Source organism: Acyrthosiphon pisum, chromosome A2 (assembly GCF_005508785.2).
Source record: "Acyrthosiphon pisum isolate AL4f chromosome A2, pea_aphid_22Mar2018_4r6ur, whole genome shotgun sequence".
NCBI lineage: Eukaryota > Metazoa > Arthropoda > Insecta > Hemiptera > Aphididae > Acyrthosiphon > Acyrthosiphon pisum.
In genome coordinates, this window is record NC_042495.1 from 86,716,105 (window position 1) to 86,733,712 (window position 17,608).

Consider the following 17,608-nt stretch of genomic DNA (forward strand, 5'->3'; position numbering starts at 1 on the left):
CATATCACTGAGGTCCTACAGTTATGTTGGCTTCATAAATTGTTCGTATGACTATCCATTGTATATGATCTAAGGTAACATTGTTTAATGTTGAGATAATAGAGATAATAAGTTATAATCATAGATATATATATAATAACATATTGTATTAATAATATAATATCTATGGACTATGATAATAACCGATAGGCGATAACAATTGACAACAACTGACTTCTGTAATCAGTGTTTGCACATTGCACTTTGCGTTTACTGTGGCCTGTGGCTGTGACACTACGGTGGTGTGTGTCATTTGCTCTTGTGAATACTGTCCAGTGTCCAGTGTCCATTATCCAGTGATTTAAAACAAACATTTTATTCTAAAATTTGTTTCATATTTTAATCTTAAATTCATAATTTAATATTTAGTATATCTATAGTATTTACACATTGAGTATCATTTAATTAAACAACCAAGTCTATACCACAAAGTTCTATAATGTCTACTAACTTATTATCTGTCAACACAGATGAACATCAGGTACATTGTATTACTATTTGATAAATTGTATGAATGTATTAAACTGGCATTAAACGTATTAGATATAAAATATTAACACAATTGTAACTGAACATATTTATAAAATGTAATAACTAGTTATACTTGCTTCTATAAAAATAGGTATATTTCTATTGTATGATTGAAGTACTAACAGTTTACTTATATTATGTTAATTTTATAAATAACTAGATAAGTGTTATTTAAGAACTTTAAACTAATAAATTCATTAATCTACGTAAAAAAATACATTGGACTCATTAAAAACCTGATTATACTTTGTAATCTTATGTTGACTATGGATGATAGCATTGTCATTGTATAAAGATCTGATTTTAAAGTACAGAGTCTAATATTCATAATATTTTTCTTCTTTTAAAGTACTGCCATATCATATAATTATCAATATTTTCCTTCTCTAAAATAATTTATACGAGCATAAACTTAATTAACTAACAATAAACTTATTGGCTATACTTTAATTTAATATTAATTTTGAAGCAACATATTCATTATCTATTATTATACTTGCGTATTACTTTTGTTATAAACAAAAATATTTTTAATAGTACTACAAATGTTGTGAAGTTTGTCAGAAATATGTAATAGAAAGCTGGAATGTATGATTCCATTTTAAATGTAATACACGGATGATCTTATAATATGGTCTAACTAATTACCTATAGGTACAGCAATACGGCTATGGTACCTAGTTATTTTATTTATACTGACTGTTTCATTAATTCACATATAAAAATAATTTGTCAATATGTGACAACATCATGAGTCATGACATTGTATTAATGTCTACCAGGGATGCCTGAAGAGAACTAACCACCTTTTAGAGATTATGTACAAAATACTTTTGGTGTCCATATATTATTGTGTATATAACTAATTTGGGTTGATTCAAAATTACACTGGTCACTAATTTATAAATCACAATATAAACACTGTTATGATATCAATCAAAAAATATTTTGATCACTTAAGCTCAATCAACCACAATATTATATAAAGTATATTAGAATAATAATAATATATTATTAAGAGAGGCTGGATTTTTATATTTGAATGAGGTTTCTCAAAGTTTCATGTAATAACAGATAAACACATAATTTTATTTTACATAAAAATGCATATTATCTAAACATTGTATTCATAATGATATATTTAGAAATATTTCTACTTTTTAAACAATAAATAACAAGGCACTTTAAAAAAATACAATTTAATATACGAAATGGAATTTTTTTATTTTTTTTTTCTTATACTGCTGGTATTAGCATTTTGAAGCATTAATGCGATACATTTTTCTTTAAAAAATTGGTTAATGTAGAACATAAAAAGATGTATGCTATATTGATATAAATTCTTTCCATTTATACGATTTTTTATGAAACATATTTGTCCAAGTTGTTAATTGTTTATTTCGATTTGTTACACTTTTTTACACATTTAACACATTAAAAAGTTTATTTAAATTGTTAATTTTGTAGTTCTATTATCAAAGTATAAAGTTTTAATATTAACACTTAAAAAAAAATAATAAAAGTTATAACTGCCTAGTCATTTTAGATTCTGAGTGTAATGATGAATGTATTGATTTTAAAATGTGTGTTTTTTTTTTTTTGTGTCCGTGTACACGATAAGTAGTCAAAAAAATGCATTGATTTTTAACTTTAGTATCTTCTTCGATGGGAAAGTGAATATTGTTGGTGCATTGGGAGGTCAAAATTTTAAATTCTTAGAAATTTTCAAAAGCGCCGTGAAAAGCAAAAGAAAAATTATGGAAGATTGAAAATTTTTATGCAAAATCTGAAAATTTGAAAAATATTAAAAATCTTTATAGTCGCAGTTTTTTTTTTTTATAAAATTTTAAAGTTCAAATCTTAAAACAAGGTTCCACGTAAATAGGTTAATATATAAATTACTTTATTCACAATAATATCACCATTCATCAAATATACTCAGTTTGCTCAAAATCGTTTTTCTTATTCAATAATATTATATCAGTAAATTCAAATTTAACACCATCCATTACAGTGGTCAGTGACTCACTTGTAACCTACTGTATATCCACTTACCCACTTTTTTTTTATTGAACTTAAAAGTCCGGCGACTATGGTCATTAGCTAGGATTGAATTCAAATTTAATACCATCAATGGATACAGTGACCCACTTGTAACCTACTGTTGTACAGCAGAGTGACATCCACTTACCCACCTTTTTACAGTTATTTATTTATAAAACGTATTGATACATTTTTATTTTGTTAAACACATTTTTAGTTTTCGACTACCTACCTACATTTAAAATATAAAACAATATATATTTTTTTAAGACATAAGTTCATTAAATTGACGTTTGATTATATTTGAACAAATTAAATTTTAAATTTTAATATAAAAATAAAAATTTAAATAATTTAATAAGTATACAGGTACCTATGCCATGGCCATAATTTAAATATTTTGATTATTTTTTTATATTTTTTCTTATAAAATATTGGGAGTTGAGACAATATCAAATATTAATTAGGTTTCATAATCTACCTACAACTATAAAAAATAAAAGAATTTTGATTAATTAGATAATCTTTTTTTGTCATTATTATATTTTTATATGATCAATTTGTTTGTAGGTTTTTATACTTTTATTTTATTGGAATGAAATCACAATACAAACTTTTCAAATTAAAATATCGAAAACCAATAAATTAGCTAAGTAAAATGCATGATAATTTCTTTTCGCATTGAATCGTGAGTTATTTGTATATTAAGAGTTTTTGATGAGTTATTTTTTGTATTAAGCTAGCTATGCTTAAAAATACCGGCATACCCTGCGAAAAGTATTTGTACGCATATGGATATATGCGTATATACCCAGTGGCGCGGTAGTTGTTAAAATGTGGTTGGGCAATTTCAAAATTTCATGGGGTCAATATCTTAATTACCTAATACAGGGGTACCCTAATATACAATTATTCATTTTCATTGCTAAAAATATACTCATGCAGTCAAGCTCATAATAAAGCTATAATGTAAATGAAATGTGACGGCCTCATTTTTCGAAAAAGGCTGAAGCTTGAATTCAGCACCACTGTATATACTATATACCATTGTCTGGTACCATTGTATTTTAATATCTGGAAGACAATTTACATTTTTTAATCTTTTAAATAAGACTAGTATTTGATTTTATATTTTTATTATTACATGTGTATGTCGTGTGACTTACTTCAACAAGATTAATCGATATTCAATAATCAATAATGTAGAATGCCCTGTTGTTTTTGATTATTAATTTAAGTTTAAAAGTATTATGTGAAGTTCAATAAGAATTAAGAGTACCTACAATAATAATTAAAACGGGGGACGGAGTGGCCGAGCGGATTAAGACGTCGGTGCAATGTACACCGGCACCGGTTCGATGACGGCCGATGGCGGCATTTTTCTTTGGGCAAGTCATGGTGTCCGGAGAGAAGTGCCACCATCCCCCACCCGGGCATGACTACAGGTGCCCATTAAAAAATCTGCCAAACCAAAACACACGTGTTTAAAAAATTTACAGTACCCTCCCCCACGGTAAAAAACCACCCATTGGCCTAAGTTGCCGCTGGTTAATTGATAATAAAAAAAAAATAATTAAAACTTATTAACTTCTTCATCCTGAACAAAGCATTCCTAAAATTTATTTCGATTTTTTTCTCCTAATTTAATTTAATTATTTGTGTGAATAAATAAACAATTACAAAATAATATTAATTATAATTTCACACCAACTAATAAATAGTTAAGAGTTCACTTCAAGAATACATCCCGTGTGATATATCAAAACAATAATTAGTTGATAAGCTAGAGTCGAGGGTAGAGTCATATATTTGAACATTTTATTGCACTTAAATTTTAATTGATTGATATATTGATTAAATACGATTTTAGTTGCCCCCTTAATTATAATATTTTTCCACTAATTCTTCTACCCGATGCCTATTAAGAGGGGGGTTGATAGGGTATATGATAATTATACCCATCGAAAAAAAATACTTCACGAGAATAATTATCAGGCCTTGTAGAGTTGCCAGATTTTGATTACTATTTTTTGATCTTAAAGAAGAAGAGTTTCCTACAGGCCTCATCGACCTCCGATTTTTTATTTTATTTAAAATAATAAGTATAGTATAATATAATTTATAAAAAAAACGCTTAAAATTGTATTATTTTTGAAGACATATTATAAAGTTTGAGATTGAAATATTGAAAAACGGAGTTCGATGTGGACTGTAGAATATTATTCTATATTAGTCAAAAAAAATATCAAATTTGGTCGATACTGCAAAACAGCATCATTTTACCCGTAGACCGTATTTTCGTCTACAATATTACATTGGCACCGGGCGCCCTAGAGGACGTGATATCCGCATGTCTTACAAGTGCGTAACATACCAAATTTTACTCTCAGCAGAACGCGTTACACGTGTAGCTCCGTTAGTTTAAAAATTAGAGTGAATTGATATCTTATAAAATCTAAAGATAAGATTAATATCTAGGAAACCTCATGCGGTCTTCTTATTATATTTTAATTTCAAAGCGAGTTATGGGAATTTTAAATTTGTATATTGTTTGTACATCTAGTTAAATGTTATGCTACACGTGTTCTTGAGCGTAAAATGTACTACCTATGTTATCTACGCACTTGTAAGACGGAGACAACATATGCTGGTATCACGTCCTCTTAAATTGTAGATGGTAGGCACAACAAAATATGAAGGGGTCCGTGCAAAAACAAGACAACAAAAGTTATTGCTCCAGGCAGCATATTTTTATGGGAGGTTTTTTTTTAGAAAACAGATTTACAATGATTTAGACAGCCAAACGTTCTAATGTTCTATTAATATCTTAATATAGAGCAATTCTGTGCAATTAATCTCCACATCTGATAATACGCGTTATACATACGAGTTATAAATATTCAAAGTTTTGATAAGCGAAGAAGTGGACAAACGTTTCGCGGGGTAACCCCGTTACACTCCACTCCCCTCATCTAAACTTTAAATAGGTACTTATAACTTATAACTTATAAACTACTCGCCCCAAATTCGATTTTCGTGTATCAAAATACTAATTACTGAGAAAAATATTCTGCTCTGGAATATAAAATTAAAATCCTATGTTGTCATTCAAAACAGTAAAAAACTTAAAAAAATTTTAAGGATAAAAAATATTTAAAAATATAATTTTTTAATTAAAACGTTGTTTTATAATCGACTTGTAACTATGTAAAAAAATAATTTAAAAAAAATGTTCACTGACATATTGATCGTTGCTTGATAAAATAATCATCCGGTATATTATATACGATAAATAGTTAAAATGAAATAATGCTTCGATTTTCAACCTCAGTGTCTTTTTTTGTGGGAAATTGAATATAGTTTGTACTTTAAAGGTTTCAAAATAGAAAACTTCTAGAAGTTTTCACTAGCGAGTAGCGACAAGGTAAACAAAAAAAAAATTGAGAAAAAACAGACATTTTACAGAAGATAAAAGTTTTTGACGAAATTGATGTTAATTAAAAAAAAATAGTAGTTATTACATGACATTTTTTTAGATTATAAATTATTACCATTGGACTATTTGGTTGTTTTTTATAAATATTTAGGTATACCTTTAGATTTTGACCATGGATTCATAGTGAATAATTAAATTTACATCAAACAATCAAAAGTGTGAAAAAAAAACGTGTCGAATCGCCCAAACAAAATTACAACACCAGAGATTTTGACCAGGTTTGATTATAGATAATAACAATCTTTGTGGTTTTAAAAATAGGAATTTTGGGAGGTGTAGACAACTAGAAAATAGTAAAATACACATTTGTTGACGATTTTCAAGTATCTGTATAATTTTGCCCTTTCATTGTGCGCCTGCGCAGTACAACTTGTCTTTTTTAAATGACATCACTAGATTTGGTTGGACCAAATATTAAAGTCTAATTCACCTTTTAGTCATGACTTTAACCAAAATTGACTGAATTACAACGATTTAAACTTTAAAGTTTCAATTGAAACGATTAAGTTAGGTATTAAATTGTTCAACGCTATATTCAGATATCATTGTTATCAGTATTTTTAATTTAACTTTTACTCGTAATTAAATCAATTTTTGTGTTAAAACCAGTGGCGGTCAAATGATTTTGTCATGGGGGGGGATACGGCTGATTGTTTAACATACCTATTCATTATTTTATCATTAAAAATATAATTTATGGTTATGTCTAATATCAATTTATAAAATTATGGTAAATACAAACTTTATTTATAACTTAGGTATACACACTGAATCACGGACATTCCCCTCAACCATTAATTTATTAATTTTTAATGCTTAAAATATAAAATATATGCTTTTTTTTTTAAAATTTTTTTTTTTTAAGTAGTTCAGTGGATCGAACAAATAGATTTATAACCTATTATATTTATGAAAAAAAAAATTTTCTTATTAAATAATATTGTATTATTAAATTCAATATTATTAGTCAATAATAAACTTTAAAAAAAAATTTGGGGAAAAATGTCCACATCAAAAATATATCGGGGGGGGGGGGGGGGGAAATACACCAAAAACAATCAGGGCGCTGATTAACTGCACAATGAACAGCCATAGAAAAAATATTACCGCTAAGTCACAACTTGATTTTCTGTAACGATATTAGTGACCTTACTTATTTTTTCATCCGCCGAGCGTTTAGAAGTAGAGCAACTTGCATCAAAATAGCTAGTATAATTTTGCTTTATAGACATAGTAATTGTGAAAATGTAAAATAGACAAAATAGTCAATATTACAAAAGACACCGACCGTATACCTAATAGTAAGTAATAGAACTACACGGACCTACAGTAGAAAACACGAGTACGAAAGAGTAAAGAAGAATCACGGTGATAACTAAATATTATGAGTTATGACAAATAATAAGCAATCGACATTTCAAGTTTTCAAACAACTAATGACTTGGGGCTGTTGGTATGAAAAAAAAAATACGTAATATTGTAAAATATACCTACCAATCGCACTATCGCCCGTATGGGCCAATGTTCTGGGAAAGTGTAGAGCTAGTTGTTATTAAGAATTCTCGATGATCGAGGGGGATAATATTCCCATATTATATTTTGTGTAAATAACTAAATATTAATAATAATAATAATAATAATAATAATATCCTAGTTCATAGATGATAGATATGAGTCTAGATAATAATATAGTCATGTCATATAAACATGTATAAACGTATATAACGTATAAACATATTCCGACAATCTGTGGAAATTTACAATATTTGATAATTTGTTTTTAGAAAAAAAATAGAACAAAATTTAATGCATAATAGAATAAACTTAATTATAAATTGTTATAAATATTGAAAAAAGTTCATGGGGGGGTTCTATCCCCTCATCCCCCCCCCCCGTTTGACCGCCACTGGTTAAAACCATAACTAAAAGGCCAAAAAGATTTAAACAATCTGGCGTTGTTATTTAAAAAATACAAGTTGTATTGCGCATGGACACAAGGAGGAGGATAAACATTTGGAAATTGTCAACAAACGTGTATTATAAGCTTTATCTAGCTTGTCCCAAAAATCCCATATTAATCTGATATTACTGAACTGAAATAGAATATAATAGCTAGAATATAATATGGAAGTACTTATATTATAAAAAATATGGTATTAATTATCGTGTCATATAAAACCTTGTAGATAGATGTTTCTTTTAGATTTTGAGCGAAGCGGTTTTACAATGATATACTTTTTATTTTATTTTTGTGTCAATGTACACGATAAATAATTGAAATAATGCTTCGATTTTCAACTACAGTATCTTTTCTGGTGGGAAAGTAAATCTTGGGGAGGTAATAATAAAATTCTCAATAGTTATTAGTTTTCCAATGCACCTGGAAAAACAAAAAAAAACAAAAATTAAAGAAAAACGGGAATTATAACGCAAAATTGGTTTTGACAAAATTGATTTTGGTTTTTGGTGTAACTCTTAATAAAACTTTTCTCAGTTGAAAACTTGGAAATGTAATTCCTAAGATTCTTAGTAAGTTTTTCTATCTTTATCAACAAAAAAAATATTTACCGGAAAGTCAAATTGAGTTCAATTTTTTACAACATTGAATATTCCCTCGATTTCTCATGGAGCGATTTTCTTATTTGGTTGTAATTCAAAAACGAGTAACCGTATATAAAATGTACACCATAATATATTTATTTTATAATTTTCTGTACTTGATACTATTTTCAAAATACTTTGACTCATTTAGAGCTGTTTACGAACATGATACATTTTCAATTCTTTTAGTTTTTTTCTTCATATAATATGTATTGGGTCAGAAAGCTTGAAAATGTAATAGGTACAAGGCCCTTGCACGTTGTTACAATATCAGTTAAAAAATATTTAAAATAGGTACATAGGCAAGTCGTTTTTTTATAGGTATTTAAAGTTCAATCCTGGACAACATTTATATATTGAAAATGTACAAAGTATTTTGCAGCTAAAAATTTATAAAATGTTCAATTTTAATAGCTAAGAATTGAAATTTTAAAACAAGGTTGCACGTGACTAGTGTTAGCAAAAATATTTATTTAGTTTTTTTATTTTTGAAGAATATTTACAATCTGTCTTAGAATAACACAATAAGCAAATTTGATAATTTATGTACAATATTTTAATTTTGAATAGTATGAGGAGGGAGGCCAACCATGCAACTGCAGTCATGGAACCCAACGTGATTTATTATTTTAGGTTAGTAAATCTCCGCAATAAGCAAAAAATATTTAAAAAAAATATAAACAAAGTTTTTTTTTATAGACATTTTAAATTCAAATTTGAACGAAATTATATATTTGAATGAAGATTAATGATTTTATTTGTTTCCTGTAATTTAAATTTTGTATTATTATATACAAATAATATTAATTCAACTTACCGACAATCGTATTAATAGTAATAATATATAATTAATATAATATAAAATATTCTTGGGTGACAAAACGTCTCTGCTCAGAATTGTTTTTATTATATCATTGAATTCAAATTTAACACTATCCATACAGTTACCCACTTTTAACCTACTGTATAGCAGGGTAACACCCACTTACCTGATTTTTTTCGTATTAATAATTAATTTGAAATGTTTGGATCATGGTTTTTGATTTGAAAAACTTTAAAAAAATTGTTGGTCATTATTTGCTTGTAATTTTATACACCAGCTTTTACAAATAAGTAATAACAGATAGCATTATATCTAAACATGCAGTTGATTTTTAACAAAGAGGTGTATACCCATGTACTTATACTTAATTTAATTTGGAATATTATGTGTCCAAGATTTACCATAAGTCACAATACTTTTAAAATATGGTTACTGTCATTCATTATTGAAAAATAAAAACAGGTAATTTAACCTTGAATGTTTAAATATGTCAATTTAATAAAATAACAACCAACAATAGTATAGGTAGTTGAATACTTGATTCACGCAATTTTTATGAAGGGGGCTATTGCTATATTTAGGTTCCTAATTTCCGCTATTTTTTCAAGGCTTTAGAATTATTCCAATATTTTAAATTTTTTGTGAAGTTCATTTAAATATATTGAATGTATTGCTTTTATTCAGATTTGATTAATAAGACATTATCTTATTACATTTATTTTATAAATTATATAAATATGAATTCTTTACATCATAAAATATTTTTATAATTTAATTAGTTAGTTAAGTAGGTACGCACTTAAGGAATGTCTTTTAAGTTAAAACAATTTAGTTTTCAGAGCTATGATTCTAATTCATTCGAAGTCAAGATTTAACTTAAATGAAAATTTGTTTTGTATTATAAAATATAATAAAGAATAATCTTAAAGTGAAAATTATATTTTTATTGACAACTGTTTTAAAAACATTGATTACAAATAATATTATGTTATATAGATTAACCACCGATTAAAAAGTAATTTAATTAATATAAATTAGTTCACATAAATTATTGTAATTCATTAGACAACTATTTATAAAGTACTTACTATATCGACTTATTGAATGTTTAATTTTTATTTTAAATTAGTTGTTTTTAAATGAAACATCCGCAATTAAGGTTTCTCAAATGTCGTACTGCATAGGTAATACCGTTGAATATAACTTATAAATACTAATATTAATTACTTATTCTTAGTATATAATCCATTTATAATGAAAAATAAATTAGACAATTACGTATATTTTTTGTATTTACCAATTAAATTCCATAACACCTTCCTACTGTTTATACATACAATATACTTACGCATTTAGTTGTAAATAGTGTTTACTAAACAGTATACTTTGTTCTATATAATATAAATTTAGACTTCGCTACGCCAAATATTTTTTTACAGTCTTGCGTATAGTTTAATTAAATATAACATCAAATAGCTACACTTTCCAGTTATTTAATATTGCCTATGATTAATGGCCGATATACACGAGTCTAGTATTTAATGCTAGGACAGCAAGGTAGTGCTTAACTTATATCTTTAGGTTCGTGTGAACAGAACTAGATTTATTAGGTTTGGCCAGCTAACTAGTGAAAAAGCTAGTAAGTAGTAAGCTGTAATGCTTATAACCTATAACGTTTCAAGCCAGGATAGTAGGATGGGGTTCTATTTTTTGAGCTAGTAGTTTCGTCCATCGCCGATCTTGCTTGAAATTCCTAGCATAAGTAAAAATGTAATTGCCATTGGCTATAGGCCTGTAGCTTGTCAGGAAAAAATAGTCCAAATAGTCATCCGGAATATTATCTTGTTTACCTAGCTTGGAATATTAGCCTTGAATATTAGCTCATTATACTCGTCGTCGGGACGTCTAATAACCACGGTGTAAAGTTCAATCCTGGTTTTTTTTTATAAAAGTGTTTGGATATTTTTAAAATAACTGATTGAACGTGTCGAATATGATAATTTTTAAAACTAAAATAATAAAATATCTGTCCAGTCAGTAGGCACACAAATTTTAACTTAATTATGTTTTAGTTATTATAATTTCGAATTTTGATTTGAACATAATTTAACGTAGGTTGTAGGTAAAACATTTTACATTTGAACGTAAGAACAATCGATTATCAATAATTATAAAAGACTAATGTCTATAATAGTAGTAGGTACCATTGCCTAAAACAGTTTGGAATCATTAAGAAAATGCAAGTCTGTGCTCGCCTGTGCATATTTACTTTATAAAATAATATTTTTTATTTTTTGTAAATTTGCCGCAATTGTATTTTGCATTAATTTTTATAAGTACCTTGGCTATTAATGTTTATTTAAATTCAACAATAAAAAAAAATAAATTTATATTATGTATAATATTATATTATTATGCATCATAGCAACAATATTAATTTTATGTTATTTATATTTTATTATATTTTTGTATACATTTTTAATTGATATTCAAACATTTTTATTTTCTGTTAAAAAGTATAATAATGACTGAGTATCAAAAACAATTTGTTTTGGGCTGTCAAATTTTTAACCAATTACATTTTTATAATGAAGAGGTAAGAATTCTCATAATATATAAGAATCTGGTACTTAATGAACTATAATGGCACTAACTGCATATAAAGATAAAACGGTTTATTATTTTTATAAATATTATACCTATCTGACGTTGTTTCTAGATCTAGAATGTATACATAGCTATTTTTATTCATTATAATTAAAATTAATTTTCATGTTACAAATTACTATTTATTCAAAGACGTCATTTTTTCATTATTATTCATGACGTGTTGACGTCGCGGTCGATTAGTAGTGGAACTATGGATAGATAACTATTAGATAACATTGGTAATTTAAATATTGATAGCAATGAGACTTAATGTATTACTGGTATTTAAAAATCATAGAAGGAAAGAAAAAAACGTTTATAGTACGAATATATTATTATTATTGAGAGCTTTCGATCGACACGGTACAATTGCGTTTTGCAGATTAGATAAAGGCTGTAGAAATACTACATGAGTTAGCTGTATAAAAACTGGTTTTATGAGTGAGGGAAGGCCAGTTTATGTTGTGTTCATAGTGACGGATGTTCGTTTGACGTTGTATTCGAGTAAAGTAAAATACATTTTGTAAAATTCTGTTAGAAAAAATGGTCGAGGAAACGAATGTCGGATACTCGGGAATAAATATTTCCACGAATGTCGTTAAGGTAATTTTTATTACATTCATTTGCATGTTTTACAATTATTTTTTACATTAGTTAATAAATTAAAATACAAATTTTCGAGAAACATGATGCAATTTTTAGTAAATAAAGTACTTTATTTTCAAGTTATTGAAAATGATAAAACTATTGACTATGTTTAAATTTTAAAATATTAATTATACTGTTCTATTGTATTTAATACTATTTATTTATGGCATTCAAATATATTCCTTTTCATGGATTATTATTATTTTAATTTTTAATACCCACTGCTTGACAAATATGTGTATTTACTATTTACTATCTAGGTGATATAACATTATTTTAAATATTGAATTTACTATTTACATATCTAATAATAGTAATTTATATTCCGGGTAATTCAAATCAAAAATTGAATTATAGAATTTATTATAATATTAATTTAGGTAATTAAATATTTTAAATGTTTATTTAAAAATAAAACGAAAAATTGTATTTTATTCTGAACTGTATAATACTATTCACATTATTTTATTAAATTTATATTTGAACTAAGATTTCTCTGGGCTTAGAATAAAATATTTTCATTTATTAGGAATATAATTTTATTGTCTATTGAGTAGACATTAATGAGTATTAGAAATTGTCAAAATTAGTATTATATTTATTTTCCTATTTATTATATTATATTACATTTTAAAATAAAAGTTGGTATTTATTAATATGGCTTGTGCACATGTTTTAAAATAAAAATATTACCTATTTAATTATTGGTAATTTTTTATTGTCTTGCTTTAAAAAAAAATATTTTAAAATAAAACACAAAAATATATTTATTATTTAAAACACCGATGTTTGTTGTTATTACTTATTAATATAATGCGTGTCTAATATTTGTATAGTATATTATAATAATAGCGCATCACAATTCATGCTATGTTTAATAATGTAAGCAAAATATTTAACTATTTAGTTACATTTATTTTTATTCCTACATTTTGACTTTTTATTTACAGCCAAAAGGACACTCTCGTGTACCTTCAAGTACAGACTTGAAAGAGTTCAAAGAAGTTACCCAACGCGATTCATTGGTACAACTAGAAAAAGAAATGACCGCTTTGCTTACAACTACAGCAGATGATAAAAAAGATTTGGCAAAATCTCAATTTACGGCGTTTTCACGTTTATTTCAACGATTCCTGGAAGAATCTGGCCCATCAGTTGATTGGGACAAGATTGAAAAATTGCCTACTGATGCTGTAAGTATATATAATTGATGAAATATAAATATGTTCACTTGTTCTGACGACCTAATATTTGACCTACAGATAATTTTTGTTTGTTTATCAATTATTTTTTTTAATTGACTAATACTTCATAACCAATATAGTATTTTTTTTATTTGACTTTAAACAAAAAAACAATTAGTTCATTAAAAGGCAAAACATATTTTTAAATATAAATTTTTAGATATTTGACTGTTCTAATGTAAATTTATCATTAAACTATTGTATAATTATTTAGAAATATAATATATGACAGAAAAAAATCATTTTTATATCTATTATATACATCCTATAAATTATGATTGCCATAACTGATATTGATATATATTATATAATGTATTGTTTTATTGAAAAATATAGAGTGAATGAACACAAATTATAAATATCTAAAAAAGTAAAGTGTTTGTAAATGTTAATTATTCTACACTTATTGTTAAAGTATGTTATAGCTATTATACCTGATTGATAAACTTTTAACTTAATAACAGAACTTGACCTATAATAAATTTAATAATATAATTAAAAATAAACAAATTATACACAGTATTAAACATTTACAGGCGTTTTTGATAATTCATGATAACGCAAACACAACAGTAAATTTTTATTAGATGTTTACTCAGATATTATCGTTTTCAAAATAAATATGTTTGGTCCTGAATTTTAGTCTAATGTAATCTATGAACATATCACATATCCTTTTTTAATTTTATAAACACATTGCCTCATTGTCATATAGATACGAGATTATGATACTTTATCGAAACCAAGTCCTGATGATATTCATTCAAAGCTTGAAAAATTGGTGGTGGTTAAGCTTAATGGAGGTCTTGGTACATCCATGGGGTGTCGAGGTCCAAAATCTGTTATACAAGTCAGAAATGATCTTACCTTCCTTGATTTAACGGTTCAACAAATTGAGGTAAGTATAAAAAAAAAAATTATTTTCATTATAACACCATTAATTTTGCCATTTTTTGACAGCACTTAAATAAAAAATACAATGTAAATGTACCATTGGTTTTGATGAACTCTTTTAATACGGATAAAGATACAGAACAAATCATTCGAAAATATAAAGGACTTCAAGTAGAGATATATACATTTAACCAAAGCTGTTTTCCTCGAGTATCTAAAGAATCACTTTTACCAATTGCACATGACTGTGATATTGAAGGCAACATTGAAGCGTTAGTTTGAAAAATGATATCAACATTTAATTTTGTATTTTACATAAATTACTTATTTTGTATTTTAGATGGTATCCTCCAGGTCACGGAGATTTTTATGATAGTTTTAAAAATTCAGGATTACTGCAAAAGTTTATTGATAGCGTAAGTTTTTAATATTTATTAGCATAGCATAGCATTTGTTATATCTGTATAAGATTTATGCAAGATCTGATCGCAAAACCGTTCTTCTCATTACTTACTATTTAGAAAAATGGTTAAAATTAAGGAAACATTAAAAATTATACTATTAAGATTTAAGTGTCTTACACAGCATTTTTTTAATCATATTTTTTTTTATTTTTTGTTAGTTATATATTCAAGAAATTAACATTAAATAAATGTTAGTTTCTTTAATAAGTATTTAAAATAGCCTATATAGAGCACTACATTAATACATTACTGCTTTAGTAATTTTTGTGACTAGTCTTGTTTATCTAATTTTGCTAGAAAAAGACTAATTGTGGTTTTATTTTAATGAATGTTTATAGTTAAATACATTAAGGACCGTTCATACAATATCCGGTAAAGTGTCGGTTAACGCTAACCAACTGATAACAGATTTTATTACTGGCAGAATTCGGGTGGTTGAGTGTGGGTTAACTTAAACCAGACATTGTAAGAAAAGCCCTTAATGTTAATCTGATATCCTTTTAAGAGTTGACTATTCTACAACTGTCTATTTATTATGTAGAATGTTTATTCCTTTTGTTGTGTGTACATTCGCCAGAGAAAATAAATATAATATATATTCCCTAAATACTACCAAATACCATTTTTATATTTTAAGAATTTCATTAATAAATAGTAATTATTCCTCAGGGTCGTGATTATTGTTTCATCTCAAACATTGACAACTTAGGTGCAACTGTTGACCTAAATATTCTCAATATGTTATTGGACCGTGGAACTAATCCCCTTGAATTTGTAATGGAAGTTACCAATAAAACTAAAGCTGATGTAAAAGGTGGTACTTTAATTCAGTATGAGAATAAATTGAGACTATTGGAAATAGCTCAAGTTCCTAAAGAACATCTTGAAGAATTTAAATCAGTAAAAAAATTTAAGTTTTTCAATACCAACAACCTATGGATCAAACTTGATGCTATTGAGAAAGTTCTAAACGAAGGATCGATGAATTTGGAAATTATAGTCAATAACAAAACATTAGACAATAATTTAAATATCATTCAACTTGAAACAGCAGTTGGTGCAGCTATGAAATCTTTTAATGGTGGTCTTGGTATGTAAAATTAAAAAAATTATTTTGTAATTATTTTAAATTTTTTAACATACTCTTTTTTTTGTATGGAAAAATATATAGGTATAAATGTACCCAGAAGTCGTTTCTTACCAGTTAAAAAAACTTCTGATCTTTTATTGGTAATGAGCACTTGTACCACATGAGAAATGGATCATTGTCAATGAGTCCATTGAGAATGTTTCCTACAACTCCGTTAGTTAAACTTGGAGATAAAGATTTTGCCAAAGTAAAAGATTTTTTGTCTCGTTTTGCAACTATTCCTGATATACTTGAATTGGATCATTTAACAGTTTCTGGTGACGTAACATTTGGTCGAAATGTTTCTTTGAAAGTAAGATTTAAGTTCTGTTCTGTGTATGTGTGTAAGATAAAATATTATTTATAATATAATGTACTGTTTTTAGGGAACTGTTATTATAATCGCAAATCATGGAGACAGAATCGATATCCCTTCAAATGCAACACTTGAGAACAAGATAGTGTCTGGAAATCTGAGAATACTCGACCATTAACCAAATTGCACATTGCTACTTATTGTTTGAAATATCACAAAATGTTTTAATATTCATAGTATTGTATTAGATATGTATATTTATTGTTTAATTTATTTTCAAAGTTGTTTTAGTTAATTATTTACAATAATTGTTATATTGAGAAATGGGGAGATTTAATTATTGCCATGCTATCAAAATGTTTTAAGAATAAATTATTGATTTAACATGTTATGTTTATATTTTATACTGCTTGCCATTTTTTTTGTATACATATTATATTCACATACAAAATTATTATAATCAAAATAAATCAATAGTTTTTAAATCCAATTATTGTTTTTTTTATATACTTCTTAATTTAAAAGGTACGAGTTACAAGGCATGTGTGTGATTAGTGATCACCTAAAAACTTAGTTTAATTTCAAAATAAAGTGCTCATATTATATATTATTTACTATAATATTATATATTTATATGTATAAAATATATTATCTATTATTTATTTTTACTTATGATATCAATTTATAATATAATTCTTTTCACTAAAATTAAAATTAATTCATTTTAAATA

The 17,608-nt window shown here is 26.1% G+C and overlaps 1 protein-coding gene across 2 annotated transcripts; it reads left to right on the forward strand.

Annotated features, from left to right (window-relative positions):
- Positions 1–226: 226 nt before the first annotated feature.
- On the forward strand, positions 227–17,608 carry LOC100160720 (UDP-glucose pyrophosphorylase 2-like). 2 transcript variants are annotated; one of them, NM_001160342.1, is given in 9 exon segments: positions 227–520; positions 13,781–14,023; positions 14,790–14,972; positions 15,035–15,240; positions 15,309–15,384; positions 16,102–16,522; positions 16,604–16,670; positions 16,673–16,874; positions 16,948–17,608. In NM_001160342.1, coding segments are annotated over 9 exon segments (1,548 nt in total). In that variant the 5' UTR covers positions 227–478; the 3' UTR covers positions 17,056–17,608.